Here is a 19,999-nt window from a genome sequence, read left to right as displayed (position 1 = left end):
TCCTTGGAAGAAAAGCTATGACCAACCTAGGCAGCATACTAAAAAGCAGAGACATTACTTTGCTGACAAAGGTCCAGCTAGTCAAAGCTATGGTTTTTCTAGTAGTCATGTATGGATATGAGAGTTGGACCATAAGGAAAGCTGAATGCTTAAGAATAGATGCTTTTGATCTCTGGTGTTGGAGAAGACTCTTGAGAGTCCCTAGGACAGCAAGGAGATCCAACCAGTCAATCCTAAAGGAAATCAGTCCTGAGTATTCATTGTGAGGATTGATGCTGAAGCTGAAGCTCCAATACTTTGGCCACCTGATGCGAAGAACTGACTCACTGGAAAAGACCCTGATGCTGGGAAAGATTGAAGGCAGGAGGAGAAGGGGACAACAGAGGATGAGATGGTTGGATGGCATCACCGACTCGATGGACATGAGTTTGAGCAAGCTCCGGGAGTTGGTAATGGACAGGGAAGCCTGGCGTGCCGCAGTCCCTGGGGTCGCAAAGAGTCGGACAGGATTGAGCGCTGTAGGATCCGGGAATCTCTAGAACACGTGTTTGCTTCAGGGCCTGCGTGGCGCAAGGGCCACTGGGAGTTGTAGTCACACAGTATCGTCCGTCGGCGACTCCCGGAAGTGACGCAAAGTCCCGCCTTCGCGCCGCGTTTCCGCTGCTTCGGTTAAGCAGTGTGACTTGGGAGCTCAGCTGGTTCGTACTTCGTGATCCTCGTGTTTCGGAAAAGGGGAGCAGAGTTAGCGTATGTGTGAGGACGGTAAGGGTGGGGGTCTGGAGATGGCGGCCTCGTCCCCTTCTGGGAGCCCGTGACTTTGCGTCTCTCCCACAGGTCCGGCCGCAGCCGCTCAGCGCCGTCGCCATGTCGCGGTTTTTTACCACGGGTTCGGACAGCGAGTCTGAGTCGTCCCTGTCCGGGGAGGAGCTCGTCACCAAACCTGTCGGGGGTAACTACGGCAAACAGTGAGTGAGGGCCTAGGCCGTGGGGACCACTCTGGGTAGGCGGGGCGGAGCTTGCAGGGTTCAGCAGGGTGTGGAAGGCCGCGTATACGCGAGAGGAAAGGGGAATGGAAGTGGGGGCGATGAGAGCGGGTTCTAAGGATGTTGAGAGTTTAAGGGTCTGAAACAGTGTTGCGGGGGGGAGATCGTAACGCTTAGGGTGCTGTGAATTGTGGGAATCCTCCCACTAGGCAGAGGATAGAATCACGAGAAGAGATTTCCCACTGGCTAAATCTGTTGCATGAGTAAGAAACCCCAAATACTTGCTTGATGTTTGGGAGTTCCTTGATGTGATTCTGAGGTCCTTAAACATCTATTAGTATTTTTCTGTTGTTGTTTCGTCGCTAAGGCCTGTTGGGACTCTCTTTGCCACCCCATGGACTGTAGCCCACTGGGCTCCTCTTGTCCATGGAATTCTCCAAGCAAGAATACTGGAGTGGGTTGCCATTTCCTTCTCCAGGGATCTTCCCACCCCAGGGATGGAACCTGCATCTCCTGCGTTAGCGGGCGGATTCTTTACCTCTGAACCACCAGAGAATCCCCCTCCTGTTGTTTACCTCCATTTAAATACTCTTCTCCCATCTCTGCAAATGAGAGATTTTCTCCCTTGGCAACATTGAAATTTGTTCCTCAAACTAACGTCATACATGCCACCTTCGTTATTTTTGTCGTATACCTGTGCTTAAGTATATATATACATTACCACTTCAGAGTCTTGTTTCAGAATAAAAGTCATTTTTAAAGATGAAGAAAAAGAGTCTATATATATCCATATGAATATAGTTTCATATCTGTGTCACAAATGGAAAATCACATTACTTGTTATAAAATAGGAAATAATTGGAAAAGTTAATAAGGTGGAGAGAAAAGAGATATTGTTATCAGCTGAATTCTGTCTGTGGTCTGATTTTTAATTATTAAAGAAAAATAACTAGAAATGGAGGTGTCAAAGCCATTGAGGCTCTTTCCTTGTCCTCTCACACTGTGGGAAACATTGCTTTCCAGGACCTAGTTCGGGTACCACCTTTTCCATTCATTCCAGGTGGTAAAGTACTTTTTCTCTTGACTTTTAGTAATTCTTAGTGACCTGTGTCTTCACATAATTTTTTTGACACAGTAAATAAGCACCTTTGTTTGTTTATGTTTGAGGATGGAGACAGTCATCCTCATCCTTGTATGAGTTACAACATTTGACAGACACCCTCACTTGAAGTAAGCTAAAAAGATTGAGTTCTATATGATGAGGCAATGAAGAGGAAGAGTAAAACAGGATGGGTGTGGTAGGAATGGGCCTAAGTTATTCAGTTCCACCTGCCCTGTTGGAGGAGGAAAAGAGAGATCATTTGGAAAGAGTGGAGTTAGGAACAGAAGTTAATAGTCTGTATTCATTTCAAATAGGCCATTGTTGCTGAGTGAGGATGAAGAAGATACTAAGAGAGTTGTCCGAAGTGCCAAGGATAAAAGGTGAAACTGTGGGGAGGCTGGGTGATGGGAAGTCTCTGGGGCAGTGTTGGGTTTTCTGGTTGGTGATGGTGGGTACGTCCAATGTGGTATTGGGCTCTCAAACCAGGTTTGAGGAACTGACCAACCTTATCCGGACCATCCGTAATGCCATGAAGATTCGGGATGTCACCAAGTGCCTGGAAGAGTTTGAGCTCCTGGGAAAAGCATATGGGAAGGCTAAGAGCATTGTGGACAAGGAAGGTGTCCCCCGGTTCTATATCCGGATCCTAGCTGACCTGGAGGACTATCTTAATGAGGTGTGATTCCTATGGTTGCTGGGGGATCCAGAAGGGGACTATGAACCTGGAACTTTGCCTTAACCCATATCCAGAGATCATGTCTCCTCTTGAGTTGTTGGCCAGATACTCAGTGTTTCCCAGAACATAAGAAATAGGGGGGATGAAGCCAGGAGAGGGACTTTTTTAGGCTAAGAGTTTTAATCATACTTATTCTTGTATTACTTTTTTACTTGTGGTTTTGTATTTTTTGTAGCGATACATACATAAGGGGTCTTTAAGCAACATAAGTTAACATGTGCAATTATTAAGTAGTACAGATATATATAGATAGCAAGACTCAACAATGTGAAGCCTGAAGTTGAGAGAAGATTACTTAATTTCAGATCTCCATTCTCTTTTTCTTCCCTGTTTTCTCCTTCAGCTATGGGAAGATAAAGAAGGGAAGAAGAAGATGAACAAGAATAATGCCAAGGCCTTGAGCACTCTGCGCCAGAAGATCCGAAAATACAACCGAGATTTTGAGTCTCATATTACAAATTACAAGCAGGTGGGGGTGCTAGAGGGAGACTTCTTAAACTGTGAAGACAGTGACCCCCATGACCGAGACAAAAAAAGCATTTGTACATTTGAAGTGTGTGACTGGGGAAGGGATCGTGATGACAGCTCTGTGGAGTGGAGAGGGTCGGATGGAGTAGTGGCTGGCAGGCATCTTTAATTTTCTCATTTCCCTCTGTCAAGAACCCTGAGCAGTCTGCAGATGAAGATGCTGAGAAGAATGAGGAGGATTCAGAAGGTGAGTGAGAAAACCCTTAATTGCAACTGGTTAGGAGGTCAAAAGGGCTTTCCTGGTGGCTTAGCAGTAAAGAATCTTCCTGCAGTGCAGGAGATGGGGGTTCAGTCCGTGGGTTGGGAAGATCTACTGGAGAAGGAAATGGCAACCAACTCTAGACTTCGTGCCTGGGAAATCCCATGGGCAGAGGAGCCTGCCTGGTCACCAAAAGTCTAATGTGATTGAGTGCAAAGCACAAGGAGATCTAAAATTTGGGGTTTCGTTGGTTTGTTTTCTTGGTTGCCAGTCACCTTTTCACCATTCTGGTTTTTTCCTCTCTCCCCTTCCCCACCAGGCTCTTCAGATGAGGATGAGGATGACGACGGAGTCACTGCTGCAGCTTTTCTAAAGAAGAAATCAGAAGCCCCTTCTGGGGAGAGTCGAAAGTTCCTCAAAAAGGAGGTTCGAGCCAGGGTTACGCTAAGGGGTGGTTTGCTTGCTGTGGACCATGCTTGTGTCTCTGAGGTGAAGAATAGACTCACGGGGCCTAGAGTTGGGAGGGGTGGAGGTTAGCAGAGTATGGTCTTGGAACAGGTTTCCTCTTCGATTAGAGCACAGAGTGACTTGGAATCAGGAGAACTAGATTCTGGTTCCAGCTCTGCCTCTAGGGAGCTGTGTGTCCCTGGAGCAAGTCACCACTTCTCTCTGGGTCGTGGTGGTCCAATCCAGCTCTTACTGTCCTGATTCAACCACGAATTCTGCTCTTGAGAATCTTTAGAACACAGGTCGGCAGGGAGAGCAGAGACACCACCAGTCAGTCTTCCCATTGTCTTTCTTCTGATCTTCATTTCTTTTAAGGATGAAGATGAGGACTCAGAAGATTCAGAAGATTCAGAAGCTTGGGATACAAGTTCCACGTCTTCTGATTCAGACTCAGAAGAGGAAGAAGGGAAACAGACTGTGCTGGCCTCAAGATTCCTTAAAAAGTAAGAAAAGTATTGGTACTTCAGGCTATAGGGGAAAGGACAGGAAGCCTTTAAAGTCGTCTTGAAAGTTGTTACTCCTTCTCTGGAGTCCCATTTATTTATTTTCCATTTCAGTTTTAATTTTTATTTATTTTTGCATTAAAACATGTTTTATTGAAGTATAGTTGCTGTGTAGTATATAAGTTACAGGTGTATAATACAGTGATTCATAATTTTTTTTTAATCTATTTATTTTTGGCTGCACTGGGTCTTCGTTGCTGCTCGTGTGCTTTTGCTAGTTCTGGCGAGCAGGGTCTACTTTCTAGTTGCAGTTGTGGGCTTCTGATTGCAATGACTTCTCTTGTTGCAGAGCACGGGCTCTAGGCACATGCTGGTTTAATAGTTGTGGTACATAGGCTTAGTTGCCCTGCAGTTTGTGGAATCTTCCCAGACCAGGGATTGAACCCATGTCCCCTGCACTGGCAGGTGGATTCTTAACCACTGGACCACGAGGGAAGTCCAGTGATCCATAATTTTTAAAAGTTATAATCCCTTTATAATAGAGTATAAAATATTTGCTCTTTTCCTGGTGTTATACAGTATGTAGCTTATTTTATACCTGGGCAGCAGAGGATGAGGTGGTTAGATAGCATCACCAACTCAGTGGAATTTCAGCAAACTCCAGGAGATAATGGAGGACAGGGGAACCTGGCATGCTGCAGTTCTTGGAGTCAAAGAGTCAGACATAGTGACTGAGCCACAAAAACAAAGTAGCTTGTACCTCTTATTCCCGTGCCCTTATATTGCCTCTCCCCCTGTGAAGTCCTTTTAGGTTGTAGAGGCCAACAGAGGGATCTCAAAGTCAAATATATTAATTGGCTGAGGTTATGAAGCTAATGTGTCCTGCAGATGAATTTGAAGCCGCCAGTGTCCAGATATTTAACCGCAGCAATACTCACTGCCTGTGGACTGAGTGTTTTATCTTTCTTTGATGCTGATTGTTGTTTACTTGCTAAGTCATGTCCAACTCTTTTGCGATCCTATGGACTGTAGCCTGCCAGGCTTCTCTGTCCATGGGGATTCTCCAGGCAAGAATACTAGGGTGGGTTGCCATTTTCTTCTCCAGAGATCGAACTTGTGTCTCCTGCTTGGCAGGCAGATTCTTTACCTCTGAACTACCACGGAAGCCCCTGAATAACTGTAATATTGGATAAACTATTTGACATTTCCAGTCTTCAGTTTTCTTATTTGTAAAATGGGTGGTACCTTACCCTGTCTTAAGGATGCTTGCAAGAATACAGCAGAGTGATATACCCCCGCAGCCCAGGACTGGGGTTGGTGAGTCCTCAGTGATGATTGCTTCTCTTGTCCCTCTTCCTGAGAACTTAGTATACAGCATGTAGACTGCAGCAAGCCTTCCTGAATTTTACTAGTACTGTCACAGAATGGGAGCGGAGTCTGATTTGAATTCTGGTCTTAGCCCATTCTACTTTAGTTGCTGTCAACTTGGGTGAGTCACTTAACCTTCTTTGATCTTTCTCCTTCCTCCTATGAATTCAGGGTGATAGCTACCCCTGCACAGTCCACAAGATTCAAGTATCAAGCTCAGTGATAACTGGCAGGAATATTGATGCTCTAAGTGTTGCTTTTCTGCTTTCAAAAGTTGGAGTTTAGTTGCTTCAGGTGTTAGGGAGTTCTGTGACGTTACAAGGGTTTAGACATAGCCATTTTACTGAGAAACATTTTTCATTGTGTGCTCCAGGGAGCAACTGTGGTCATGTTCAGGGAATATGGTATATCTCTTTGGATTTTTTAAATTCCCAACACTTCTGACACCAATATGTGTACTCTAGTTCTGGCACTAACTCCCCAAAGTTAGCACAGACCCCACAAGACTGCCACCACTTTAGATGCCAGTTGTTAAGTCCCAAGTTTAACTACTATACTTCTGGCCAACCAGTTCTAAATTCAGAGAGTTCTTAGAACCCCTTCCTCAGGTTCAGTAATTTGCTAGATCAACCCACAGGAACTCAGGAAAGCTCTTTACTTAACTGTTGTTTTTGTTTGCTCAGTCGCTGAGTCATGTCTGACTCTTTGCAGCCCCATGGACTGCAGCTCTCCAGTCTTCCCCATCCTCTACTTTCTCCAGAGTTTGCTCAAGTTCATGTTCGTTGAGTCGGTGATGCTATCCAACCGTCTCATCCTCTGCTGCCCTCTTCTCCTTTGCCTTCAATCTTTCCCAGCATCAAGGTCTTTACTTACTGTTACCTGCTTGTTATAAAGGATACAACTCAGAAACCGCCAAATGGAAGCACTGCATAGGGCAGGATATGGGAGAAGGGGCGTGGAACTTTGATGTCCTCTCTGAGTGCACCATCTTCCTAGCACCTCCATGGTTTGCCAGCCCGAAACGCCTCCATCCAGACTGTCATGTAGGGATTTTTATGGAGGCATCATTATGTGACCATAATTGCTTAAATGGGTGACCATTAATTATGGGCTTCATTTCCAGTCCCTCTCCTGTTCCCCAGTGGCCAGAAGGTGGGGCTGTAAGTTCCAACCCTCTGATCATGCCTGGGTCTTTCTGGCAACCAGCCCCCATCCTGAAACCTTTCTCGAAGCCTGCCAAAGCCTCAGTAGAATGAAAGTTGATCCTATTGCTTGGGAAATCCCAAGGGATTTAGGAGCTCTGTGCCAGGAACTGAGGACAAAGACCAAATAAATATTTCTCATCATACCACAGTATCATATTCCCTTCTCAGAGAATTTACAACCATGCATCAGTTAAGCAAATTTGATCTGCTTAACTTTGTTTTATTAACCATCTCTTAAGTTCGCTTTACCGTGAAACTCATCTTTTATGCCTGTTGACATCCTATAGAACTGTCACCCTTATTATTGGTTCATAGCTTTTGTATTTCCTTTTTGGGTTTTTCTTTCAGTAATTGGGTATTGACGTCTCCACTGTTTGGGCCAGTGTGTGTCAATGTACACTTCACCTGTGTGCTGCACAAAGGCACACAGGAGTCAAGCTGGACTGAAGAGACAAGTTGGACTCTAAAGTTAAACTTAGAATATCACAAGAAGAGAAAGCTACAAACCAGTATCTTTCATGAAATTTAGATTTAAAAATCCTCAATGAAAACCGAGAGGTTTGACTTTCCAAATTATTTTTCAGAATAACTATTTTTAAGATTATGAAGTGAAAGTCGCTCAGTCATGTCCAACTCTCTGCAACCCCAAGGACTATACAGTCCATGGAATTTTCCAGGCCAGAATACTGGAGTGAGTAGCCTTTCCCTTCTCCAGCGAATCTTCCTGACCCAGGAATCGAACCAGGGTCTCCTGCTTTGCAGGCCGATTCTTTACCAACTGAGCTATAGGGAAGACCCCCCCCCTTTTTTTAAGATTAATCCTGTCTTTATTAATTTTTCACTTTAGAGATTACTCTTGACAGATTTTTTTTTTTAAACCTATGAAAGTTTACTTTGTATACCTAACCTCACCCAGACCCTGCCCCCCCCAAAAAAAAAAAAAAATTTAAGATTAGGTTTATTTAAAGTTTCAGTGTCAGTGCTTGGGTTAACTGTGGGATCCTTAAAGGCTTTATTGACATTAAGAGCTTTTGGTTTTGTAGTGTTAAAGGATAATTCAGATACACTGCTTTTACTTGTATAATGAGGTAGACCAATTTTTAAGATTGATTTCCAAGCCAGAACAAAAAGAGAATTTGTATAAGAAAGAGGAACAAAGAAGGAAGAACCACAGACAGCGGTGGGAATATTGAATTTTGTTTGCACATTTGTGTGTGTGTAAACTCATTAGCTATCTAAGCCAGCGAGTGTTGATTTCATTTCTTAATGGATTATCTAGAAACATGACAGGCTGTCCCCTATAATATCTGCCAGCATCCTTTTTCAACATCTCTATATTAAGCCATTCTATGCCCTTTCCCTCAAAAGAATTTCTCAGCTTTCATCTTTTGGTCAAAACAAGCACATAAACAGGTTTAATCTCAAGAGCTTCAGTCTCTTTGATGTAATAAGGGTAATAAGGTTAGTCTAGCAACATTAAAGCACCTGGATATTAGGTAGTGGGTTTGGGCAGAAAATATGAGGACCGTCACAGATAGAATACACGTTTAGGATCTTTAGTCTGTTTAATTTTCTAATCAGGCTCAGTCTGTCTAGGAGAATGTCATTAAGAATCAGTTGAGTGAACTTTTAATCAAGAGGCTGTTTTCTTAATTGATTTTTTTTTCCAAAATATTTATCCAGGTACAGTAAGTTGTTATTTACTGCACATCTTTATTTATTAACCTTGACTGACCAGTATTTGAAATCAGTTTTTTTTTCTTTCCTTTTTTTTTTTTTTTAAATCAGTTTTGTTTTGGATTAATTCTTTTTCTTTTTTAAAAATTTTTAGCTGAGACATGTGGCTTGGGGGATCTTAGTTCCTCAGCCAGGGATCAAACCTGTGCACTTTATAGTATAAGCTCAGAGTCCTAACTCCTGGATTGTCAGGGAATTCCCTATTTAGGGTTAATTCTTACTTAAGGAATTTGTTGGTTTGGGGCTAAAATTTTAAATTATTTGTTATTTTGGACCATACTGGAGGTAAATTATAAATCACGTGTTTGTGTTTCTGAATTTGCAGTTGGGGTAGAAATTCTTAGGTGCAAACTGAGGAAATCTAGTATGTGTATGTCTAGGGGCTCTAGATAAGAGTTGTGGTAAAGAGGGTGTGGAATGGTCCTTTTCAGTGTAGTTTTGTTGTTGTTCATTTGCTAAGTCATGTTCTACTCTTTGCGACCCCATGTATGGCAGCACTCCAGGCTCCCCCGTTCTGCATTATCTTCCAGCATTTGCTCAAATTCATGTCCATTGAGTTGGTGTTGCTATCTAACCATCTCAGTTTCTTAGCTGTGTATTTAGTTAGAGGTGTATCTGGTAATGTCCTAGAAAAGTAGCTTGTATGTGTTGAGTATATACCTGAGTGCAGAAATGTTAGTTTTCTGATCATTGCTAACAAGATTTGAATATACCAAGGTATACTCTGCCATAGGGGAGAGGTCAAGTCAAATTTTAGGTCTTTCAGTTAGAATTTCAAAGGGTGAGAGTTCATCATGTTTTTGATGTGTAAATCACAGTATCTTGAGGGTTTAGAGTAAAACTTTAGGCCAAGGAAGATTAAATTCTTCCTTGATTTTTGAATAGCATTAAGTCCTGGGCTTCCCAAGTGGCCCATGTGGTAAAGAATCCCCCTGTCAGTGCAGGAGATGTAAGAGGCATGGGTTCTCTGGAAGATCCCCTGGAGGAGGGCATGGCAACCCATCCCAATATTCTTGCCCGGAGAATGCCATAGACAGAGGAGCCTGGTGGGCTGTGGTCCATAGTGTCACAAAGAGTTGGACACGACTGAAGCGACATCACTCAGGCACACACGCAGGTCCTTTGATCTCAGAGCTTTGGGTTTGGGTGATGCAGACCAAACAGTTTCAGCTTAATGAACATGCTTTGCATATTTGCAAAGGATTTTACCTATGAAATGAATTTTTATCATTAGAGAAGATTGCAGTAGTACAGAAGGAAAACCAGTAAGCTTTTATTTAGAGTTAAGGCAAAGGGAGTTCTGGTGGTCAGATGGTTGGGATTTAGCACCCTGACTGCCATGGCCCAGGTTCAGTGCCTGCTGGGGAACCGTGATACCACAAGCAATGCAGCATGGCGGAAAAAAAAAAGCAACTTAATGGCATAATTTTTTTAGTGTGATATGGTAACAGACCTTGGTTAGTAGCCTGACAGATGCAGCTACTTAGTAGTCCTTACTCTGGTGATGGTTATAGTTAACCATAGGTCATTCTTGTAGAGTGTAACTTGGACCCAGGTTTAGGTGGAGAAAAAGAAGTATGTGGGAGGGAAATGCCTCAGAGGTGGAGGGGGCTGATCTTTCATCTTCTCCTGGGTCTCTTGGCAGGGCCCCCACCACAGAGGAGGACAAGAAGGCAGCTGAGAAGAAACGGGAGGACAAAGCCAAGAAGAAGCACGACAGGAAATCTAGGCGCCCAGATGAGGAGGAGGAAGACAATGAGGGTGGAGAGTGGGAGAGAGTCCGAGGTGGAGTGCCCCTCGTTAAGGTGAGGAGTTTAGAACTAAAATGAGCGGGGAGCCAGTCTGAGAGAGCACACGGGTGCTGTCCAGGTCTGATTCGGGAGAAAAGTTAAGGCAGCCTGCTCATGATAACGTGTGTTATCTAGGAGAAGCCAAAAATGTTTGCCAAGGGAACTGAGATCACCCATGCTGTTGTCATCAAGAAACTGAATGAGATCCTACAGGCACGAGGCAAGAAAGGAACTGATCGGTAAGATTCATGGGCCTGGGCTTTGTGATTACAGGGTGAAATCTCATTTTCTCCTGAGATGACGGAGGTGGAGGTTGGTGGGGAAATAGTGCTCTTTGGGGAAGATCTGTGTGTGGCTACAGTGGAAGGAATGAAGTAGTTGGATACTCCTGGTTCATTGTCTGCTAGTTGCATTCCCTTGGACCTTAAATTAGCCACTTAACCTTTGGGGGCTTTCCCCATTTGTAAAATGGGAGTAATGCTCACCTTCTTTAGTTGTTCCATGACTAAAGAGGATGGTAGTTTGCATTATTCCTATTTCTCTTTGAAATTTATGAAGGAGAAGCAAGTGTACAGGTGGTGAGGCTGGGGGTGGGTGTTGGGAATAAGGTTGCCTTGCTTGTCTGAAGAGGACAAGATGAGGCTTTTTAATGTGTCTCCTCCTCCTCACCCAATTCTCTCCCCTCTGCAGTGCAGCCCAGATTGAGCTGCTGCAGCTGCTGGTTCAGATTGCCTCTGAAAACAACCTAGGAGAGGGCGTCATCGTCAAGATCAAGTTCAACATCATTGCCTCTCTTTATGACTACAACCCCAACCTGGCCACATACATGAAGGTAAGAGCAATACTGAGCATCCCAGGGTGGAGCTGGTGGATCCTGGGAAGGGGCCTCATGTCTCAGGGCTCAGTGGCTGAGGAAGGCCCCTGGATTCCTGGGGAAAGGTGCTTTGGAGGCATCTGTTCATTCCACCTGCACACCTTGACTGCCTTCTTTTGGCAGCCTGAGATGTGGCAGAAGTGTCTGGACTGCATCAATGAGCTGATGGACATCCTGTTTGCAAACCCTAACATCTTTGTCGGAGAGAACATTCTGGAAGAGAGTGAGAACCTGCATAATGCAGACCAGGTAAGGAGGGGATTTGGCAGCTAACTGGAGGTGTGTTTTGTCTGCTTTGGGAAGGCCCATTGGAGACAGAAGGATTGAAGGCTGAGACTGGAATCTGGACTAATTTATTTCCTCTTTTGCCTTCTCTTCAGCCACTGCGTGTTCGTGGCTGCATCTTAACTCTGGTGGAACGAATGGATGAAGAATTTACCAAAATAATGCAGAACACTGATCCTCACTCCCAAGGTGAGCCTGAGCAGGCGTGGGCATCAGTGGAAAGAAGAGTACAGGGGTTAAAGTGAAGAATTATACATAAGAGTGTTTGGGAAGCCAGCCCTTCCTTACCCCAGCATTCACACCACACCGATATCTTTAAAATATCAGACCCCACTCCCACAGCTTGTGATTCAGTAGGTCTGGGTGAGGCCTCAGATTTTTTATTTCTAACATGTTCCTAAGTGGTGATGCTATCTGCCACTTTGAAAACCATTGGGGTATGATCTCTGTTCACTTGACTTGTTTGGCTTGGATGCCTTAGGCTCTAGGATGGAGAAATACAGGACATTTACACAGTAAAATGTGAGTGTCCACCTCTGCCCACCAAGTAAATGGTGTAACTATGAATGAGATAGCCTACGGCTTTCATGCTTGTGAGGCTTACATTTCGGTGCTAAAGAAAGTCATTTCTACCAAAAAAAAAAAAATGATGGTTTTCCCTGGTGGTTCAGTGGCTAAGACTCCGCACTCTCAGTGTAGGGGTTCTGGGTTTAAATGGGCGGGGAACTAGATTCCACATGCTGCACCTAAGACCCAGAACAGCCCAATAAATAAATTTTAAAAATGAACCAGTCAGTTATAGGTAATGTAAAAATTCAGATCAGGGCCTATAACAGAGGATGACCCAGGTGGTGGCCGGCTTGAAATAATGCTTGAAGAAAGCGTCTGTAGGTAGGGCCCATTTGAGGGGAGAGCCGAATGCGGAGGATGAGGGGTTAATCAGGAGGAGTTAGCAGAAGAGAGTGCCTGACAGAAGGCTTGGAAAGTGAGCTTAACATGTCCCAGGAGAGGGTGGTATTTTCAGCGCACAATGGGTACACTTTTGTGATGGGTACAGAAAACACAGGGAGAGGTCATTGGATTGATGAGGGACGTATGGTTGGCAAGGCCTGGGTGCCTGGCTAAGCGGAGGGTGGGTACTCTCCCTGCCAGAGTACGTGGAGCACCTGAAGGACGAGGCCCAGGTGTGTGCCATCATTGAGCGTGTGCAGCGCTACCTGGAGGAGAAGGGCACCACTGAGGAGATCTGCCGCATCTACCTGAGGCGCATTCTCCACACCTACTACAAGTTTGATTACAAGGCTCATCAGCGGCAGCTTACCCCCCCTGAGGGCTCCTCAAAGGTGAGTGCTCGGCTGCCACACCCAAGGGCAGGGGCTGTGTCCGTTGGTTCTGCACGTCTGTTGGGACTTGATGGCAGATCTCCTGTTGCCTGGGGATTGTCTGGTGGAGCGGAGATGGAAACCCAGAGGGACTTGGATGAGGCAGGATGGAGTCTTGTCTTTGGTTGCTGAACCCAGAGCCACTTAGAACCATTATCTTTGCCATATCTTCTCCTCCAACAATATCTCTCCACCCCCATCTCTCCAGTCTGAGCAAGATCAGGCTGAAAATGAGGGTGAGGACTCAGCTGTGCTGATGGAGAGACTGTGCAAATACATCTATGCCAAGGACCGCACAGACCGAATCCGCACGTGCGCCATCCTCTGCCATATCTACCATCATGCCCTGCACTCCCGCTGGTACCAGGCCCGGGACCTCATGCTCATGAGCCACTTGCAGGACAACATTCAGCATGCAGACCCACCAGTCCAGGTAAGATGGCAAGGAGGCACTCTGGCCCTGGGAAGACCAGGCTGGGCCCCTGTCTTCTCTCTCTGTTCAGGCAGGATGGCTCAGTTGGATTAGCCTCTTGTCTGGCTGATGCAGATACAGGGAGACACTTGGTTCTTCCCAGGTGTCAGCATTCTCTGGTTCTCCTGCATGGGGCTTCCTAGGTGGCACAGTGGTAAAGAGTCCATATGCCAATGCAGGAGAAAGGGGTTTGATCCCTGGGTCGGGGAGATCCCATCAGGAAGGAAATGGCAACCCACTTTAGTATTTTTGCCTGGAGAATCCATTGGACAAAGGGGCCTGGAGGGCTGCAGTCTATAGGGTTGCAAAGAGCAGGAAACAACTTAGCAGCTGAACAACTCTGTCAGTATTTAGTGTTGTTGGTCTTTTCAGTTTTGGCCATAGTAGTTGTTGTCTAATGGCATCTCATATCAGTTTGTATTTCCCTGATAACTGTTGAAACTGACTTTTTAAGGTTTATTGGCCTTTTATATTTCTTTCATAAAATGTCTCGTCAACTCCTCCACCCCAAAGGATTGTTTACCTTATTGAGTTTTAGGAAATCTTTATATATCCTGGAGATTAGTCCTTTCTCAGATAAATGTTTTCCAGATATTTTCTCCAGTCTGTGGTTTTCCTGTTCACTTTTATAACCATGTGTTTTAAATGTATGTAGTCAAAATATCAGTTTTTTTCTCTTACAGTTATTATTTTGGGAGTTCTGTCTAAAGAAACCTTTGCTTACTTGCAATTCATAAAGATCTTTTTTTATTTTTTGGAAGTTCTTATGGTTTTAGCTTTCACATTTAGATCTATGATTTTTGCAAATGGTGTGAAGTCAGGGTCAGATTGTATTCTTTCCCCATTGTATTGCTTTGGTGCCTTTGGAAAACCATATGAAAAACTACATGACCTTTTAAGTGTATTTTTGGGCTCTTTATTCTATTCCATTTCTTCATTTTTTTGTCTTTCCTTATGCCAGTCCTGTACTGTCTTGATTGCTGTTCTTTTAGAGTAAGTCTTTGATGTTAAGCCATATGACTCCTCTGACTTTGTTTTTTTTAAAGCATGCTTTGAATGTTCTGTGACTTTGCATTTCCACATAAGTTTCAGAATCAGCTTGTCGATTTGCAAAAGCGCCTGCTGAGATTATATTGAATCTGTAAATCTATTTTGGGAGAATGGACACCTTAACAAGTTTGAACCTTTCAGTCTGACATGTTATCTCTTCATTTAATTTGCACAACTTGTCTGCAGTGTCTTGTGGTTTTCACTGCAGAGGTATTACACATCCTTTAAAAATTTATTCCTGAGAATTAAATGATTTTTGATGCTTTTATAAATGTAATTTTTAATTAAACTTTTTATTTTGGCTGTATGGCTTGTGGAATCTTAGTTCCCCAGCCAAGGATTAAATCTGGGCCATGGCAGTGTAAGCACCTAACCACTGGACCACCAGGAAACTCCTCTTAATTTCATTTTTTCATTGTTAACTACAGGTATTTAAAAATAGTTACTTTTTTTTACATTTGGCCTTGGATCCTGCCATTTTGCTAAATTCACTTTTAGTCTAGCCCTCTATATTCAAGGATTCAACCAACTGCAGATTGAAGACATTGTGGGAGGGAAATCCAGAAAGTTCCAAAAAACCAGAATTTGCCTTAACTGGTAATATTTACAAAGCACTTACATTGTATTAGTTGTTATAAATAATCTAGAGATGATTAAATTATTTGGGAGGATGTACCGTATATATGGATTTCCCAGGTGGCTCAGTAATAAAGAACCGTCTTGCCAGTGCAGGAGACACAGGTTCAGTCCCTCGGTCGGGCAGATCCCCTGGAGGAGGAAATGACAACCCACTCCAGTATTTTTGCCTGAAAAAAATCCCATGGGCAGAGGAGCCTGGTGGGCTGTAGTCCATAGAGTTGCAAAGAATCAGACAACTGAAGTCACACCCACTGTAAATATACAAATACTCAGTCATTTCACGTGAGAGACTTGAGCATCTGCAGGTGTTGGTGTCTGTGGAGGAATCTGGGAACCATCCCCCAGGGACTCTGAGGGGCAACGGTATTGGGTCTAGTCTTTTACAGGTGACTTAAGACTTTTCACTGAATCATGGTATCTGCACACGGGAACAGTTTTACTGCTGTACCAGTCTTTATGACTTCTTTGTTTTTAATTTCTCCTTTACCATATTATAATGGTTCAAATCTCTAATACTTAGGGCTGAATAGAAGTGAAAGCAGCCATCTTGGCTTGTTCCCAGTCTTAGCAAGGAAGCAGTGAACATCTCACCATTTAAAATAATGTTAGCTGTAGTATTTTTGTAGATAGACATTCTCAGATTGATGAAGTTTTCTTCTGGCCCTAGTTGGCTGGGAATTTTCATCCTTAATAGGTGTTGAATTTTGTTAAAATCTTTTCCTGTATCTATTGAAATAATGCATACTTATTTCACCATTATTCTGTTATATGGAGAATAACCATGATTTTAGGTTTTTATACCAGCCTTTCTTTCCTGAGATATATCCTACTTGGTCTTGCTGTATTACCTCTTTCATATATTGCTGGATTCTGCTTGCTAGCGTTTTTTAAGGTGCTTTGTATTTAAGTTCATGACTGATATTATTGATGTTTATATTTTTGTTGGTCTTTGCCCTCTGCGAAAATCTGTACTTACACTGCCTCTAGTATAAGTTATCTTAATTATTGACAAGTCCATCTTTTCAATTGCCTAGGCCAGAAACCTTGAGAGTCATCCTTGATTCTTGTTTTTCTCTCATATTCCACATCTGATTCCCCAGGTATTTGTGTTGAAAATCCATATCTGATCACTTACTATGACTTCCACTCCTGCCCTCTGGTCTGAGCCACTGTTAGCTTTCTGGTCTCTCTGCTTCTGCCCTTCCATCTCCTCAGGCAGCCAGGGTAATCCTGTTAATAAAGTCAAATTATATCACTTTATTTGCTCAAAACTTTCCTGCAGTTTATCATCTTAAAATCCTTAACATGGCTCAAAAGATCCTGTACTTGGCCTGTTTCTGATCACATCTTTTACCAGCTCTAGCCATATGGAACTCCTTGTTCCTTGGATGTGTCTGGCACAGTTCTTCCACAGGGCCTTTGCACTTACTTTTCCCTTTTTCTAAAACATTCTTCCCCCAGATATTTGCATGACTTGCTCTTTTTCTATTAGGTCTTTATTTTTAAACATCACCTTCAAAATGAGGCCTTCCCTAGTTATCCTACATAAAATTGCGAGTTCCCACCTCTGCTACCACTGCACAAACTCCCTTCTTAACTCCTCTGCTTTATTTTTTTCCTTAGCATGAATCACCACCTGTGTATTACTATGGCTATTTTATCCTCCACACCCCTTCTAGAGCGTAAACTCCATGGAAGGGGAGGACTTGGTCTGTTTTGCTGTCTGTCCTAGCCCACAGCATAGTCCTTGATGTCTGTTGTATGTGTGACGATTGCCTGTGGCCATCACCTCTGAGTGCATCGCCCTTCACTCCTAGATCCTGTACAACCGCACCATGGTGCAGCTGGGCATCTGTGCCTTCCGCCAAGGCCTGACCAAGGATGCGCACAATGCCCTGCTGGACATCCAGTCAAGTGGCCGGGCCAAGGAGCTTCTGGGCCAGGGTCTGTTGCTGCGCAGCCTGCAGGAGCGCAACCAGGAGCAGGAGAAGGTGGAGCGGCGCCGGCAGGTGCCCTTCCACCTGCACATAAATCTGGAACTGCTGGAATGTGTTTACCTGGTGTCGGCCATGCTCCTGGAGATCCCCTACATGGCCGCCCACGAGAGTGATGCCCGCCGACGCATGATCAGCAAGCAGTTCCATCATCAGCTGCGGGTGGGCGAGCGGCAGCCGTTGCTGGGTGAGTGGGGGCCTCTGGTGCAGCAGACTCTGCTCATTTGTTCCTTCACTACTTGTGATCAGAGGATTAAGAGACGCTAAAGGGAGTAACTTTCCCACAGGATGGTTTAAACTTTCTGTGACCTGATTCCAACAGTATTTTTAAATTAGTGTAAACTTACATAGTACTGCCTGGTGCTAGATGTTTTATAAATAATAGTTAATTTTTTTCATTAGTAATAACCCTACGATGTAGATACTATTATGACCCCCTTTTCCTGATTAAGAAACCGAGGCACAAAAGTTAAGTGACTTTACCCAGGGTAAACACAGCTGATACGTGTCTCTCTGACATTTTCTTCTTTCATGCATGTTTTTCAGCTAATTAACTAGACCTAGGGCATTACAAGTCTAGCATTGGCTGCTTTGATTACTTTGAAAGATCCAGTCACTCAGTACAGAGGTTTTTGCGATTTCACTGGGGAAAGAATTTGAATTGCGTCTTTCCTGTGAGGCTGGTGCATGGAAGGACTTGGTGAATGAGCCAGGCTCACTGCCCACAGCCACATCCCCTTACACACTTGCCCTCTGCCGACTATGTGTGTGGTCATGTTAAGTGCACGTGCACTTGAAGCAAATTTTGTTTGGGCTCTGTAGTGGTGCTTTGCTTTTTTTCTAATTGGAAAATTTCCAGTGAAAATCTGTGTGTCCAGCATCTCTTAGGGCTTCTTGGTTCATTCCCCACTTCTCTCTACTATTGCCTGCAGTGAAACCAAAAGTAGGGAACAATTGAGATGTTAGACTTTTTTCTAGGTCAGTGAATCTTATAAGAATCTGCTGAAATCTATGGACCCTTTCCTAGGACACGCTACATAAGGGTGCACACAGCAATTTGGCAACATTTTCAGGGAACCAACCAATCCCCTGAGGCATGTCATGGACTGATTTAGTCTAAATAAATTTATTCTGATACTAAGTGACTTGTACAGTCACATGGCTACTTAACGGAGATCAGGGAGAGTCTCAGTCTGGCTGTTGGCTTTCCTGGCCTGGGTTCCTCCTTAAACCGTGCTTGTGGGTACAGGAGCCCTTGTCCCAAGTCTCCCTAGTTCCTGCCTCATTCCCAACCTTTCAGGCCCCCCTGAGTCCATGAGGGAACATGTGGTCGCTGCCTCCAAGGCCATGAAGATGGGCGACTGGAAGACCTGCCACAGTTTTATCATCAATGAGAAGATGAACGGCAAAGTGTGGGACCTTTTCCCAGAGGCCGACAAAGTCAGAACCATGCTGGTTAGGTGAGCCGAGAGTGAGATCCTGGTGGGGAGAGAAGACAAGACTGGTTGGTCGTCTCTCTGACAATCTCCCCCTTTTCTTCCTTCTCCCCACAGGAAGATCCAGGAAGAGTCGCTGCGGACCTACCTGTTCACCTATAGCAGTGTCTACGACTCCATCAGGTAGGATGGGCCCTGGGGAGGCACGGGAGCCCGGGGTTGTGGTCACGGGTTCTCATCGCTCCCTGCTCTGGGCCTTCTTTCTCCCCAGCATGGAGACGCTGTCTGACATGTTTGAGCTAGACCTGCCAACGGTACACTCCATCATCAGCAAGATGATCATTAACGAGGAGTTGATGGTGAGGGCCGGGGTGGCGCCAGGGCACGTGGTATCATGGAGAGTTTGGCATGGAGGAGACTGATCTGACCCTCGCTCTGCCTCCCTCCTGTCAGGCCTCCCTGGACCAGCCGACCCAGACTGTGGTGATGCACCGCACGGAGCCCACCGCCCAGCAGAACCTGGCCCTGCAGCTGGCCGAGAAGCTGGGCAGCCTCGTGGAGAACAACGAGCGGGTCTTTGACCACAAGCAGGGCACCTATGGTGGCTACTTCCGAGGTGAGTGCACCCACCCCCTGTTTGCTCTCAGGATCTTGGCCCCCTTCCTGCCCCTCTGCTGGCTGTCACCACTTCCCCTCCCCATCTCTCTCCTGCAGACCAGAAAGACGGCTACCGGAAAAATGAGGGCTACATGCGCCGGGGTGGCTACCGCCAGCAGCAATCTCAGACGGCCTACTGATGACCTGACTTTTGTCCCTAATGCCCTAGACCATTCACCCTTTAGGTCCAACCACACTGCATTAAAGGTCTGTCATTAAAGGTCTGTTTAGAGTTATTGCAGTTCCTGCATGTCCGCATGTTGCCAGAGGTGTGTGGGATGCATTTATTTGCTAATTATGTTCCTAAGTTTCTGTCACATGACAGGCATAGGGGTTGAGATTCAGGGTATACTTGGGGCATATTCCTGACTTCAGGAGTTTGTTGCTCTTTGACATTTGGCAAAAAATTGTAAAAACATGATAAGTTATAACAGGGTTTAATTTTTTTTTTTTAAGGTGGTGGAAGTATTGAATAGGATGTGACTATGGGCCATAAAGGGGCTTCCTTGGTGGCTCAGACGGTAAAGAATCTGCTTGCGATGCGGGGGACCTGGGTTTGATCCCTGGGTTGGGAAGATCCCCTGGAGGAGGGCATGGCAACCCACTCCATAA

The 19,999-nt window shown here is 44.8% G+C and overlaps 1 protein-coding gene across 2 annotated transcripts; it reads left to right on the top strand.

The window, feature by feature from the left end:
• Window positions 1–606: 606 nt before the first annotated feature.
• LOC110147820 (eukaryotic translation initiation factor 3 subunit C) lies at window positions 607–19,611 on the top strand. Of its 2 annotated transcripts, none has more exons than XM_070461147.1 (21): window positions 607–698; window positions 835–965; window positions 2,400–2,465; window positions 2,572–2,761; window positions 3,165–3,290; window positions 3,482–3,536; window positions 3,868–3,974; window positions 4,371–4,498; window positions 10,454–10,613; window positions 10,734–10,837; window positions 11,289–11,430; window positions 11,596–11,721; window positions 11,853–11,946; window positions 12,910–13,100; window positions 13,348–13,572; window positions 17,118–17,481; window positions 18,595–18,754; window positions 18,848–18,913; window positions 19,002–19,089; window positions 19,184–19,346; window positions 19,445–19,611. In XM_070461147.1, exons 2-21 carry the CDS (start codon window positions 865–867, stop codon window positions 19,525–19,527), a joined length of 2,739 nt encoding a protein of 912 aa, XP_070317248.1. In that variant the 5' UTR covers window positions 607–698; window positions 835–864; the 3' UTR covers window positions 19,528–19,611. The 2 variants fall into 2 exon arrangements, with proteins under 2 accessions (XP_070317248.1, XP_020765215.1); XM_020909556.2 differs by having other exon boundaries at window positions 635–747.
• Window positions 19,612–19,999: the final 388 nt, after the last annotated feature.

The sequence above is a fragment of the Odocoileus virginianus genome, chromosome 33, assembly GCF_023699985.2.
Source record: "Odocoileus virginianus isolate 20LAN1187 ecotype Illinois chromosome 33, Ovbor_1.2, whole genome shotgun sequence".
NCBI lineage: Eukaryota > Metazoa > Chordata > Mammalia > Artiodactyla > Cervidae > Odocoileus > Odocoileus virginianus.
The sequence above is the reverse complement of the archived record's forward strand: the minus strand, read 5'-3'. Positions and strand labels throughout refer to the sequence as shown.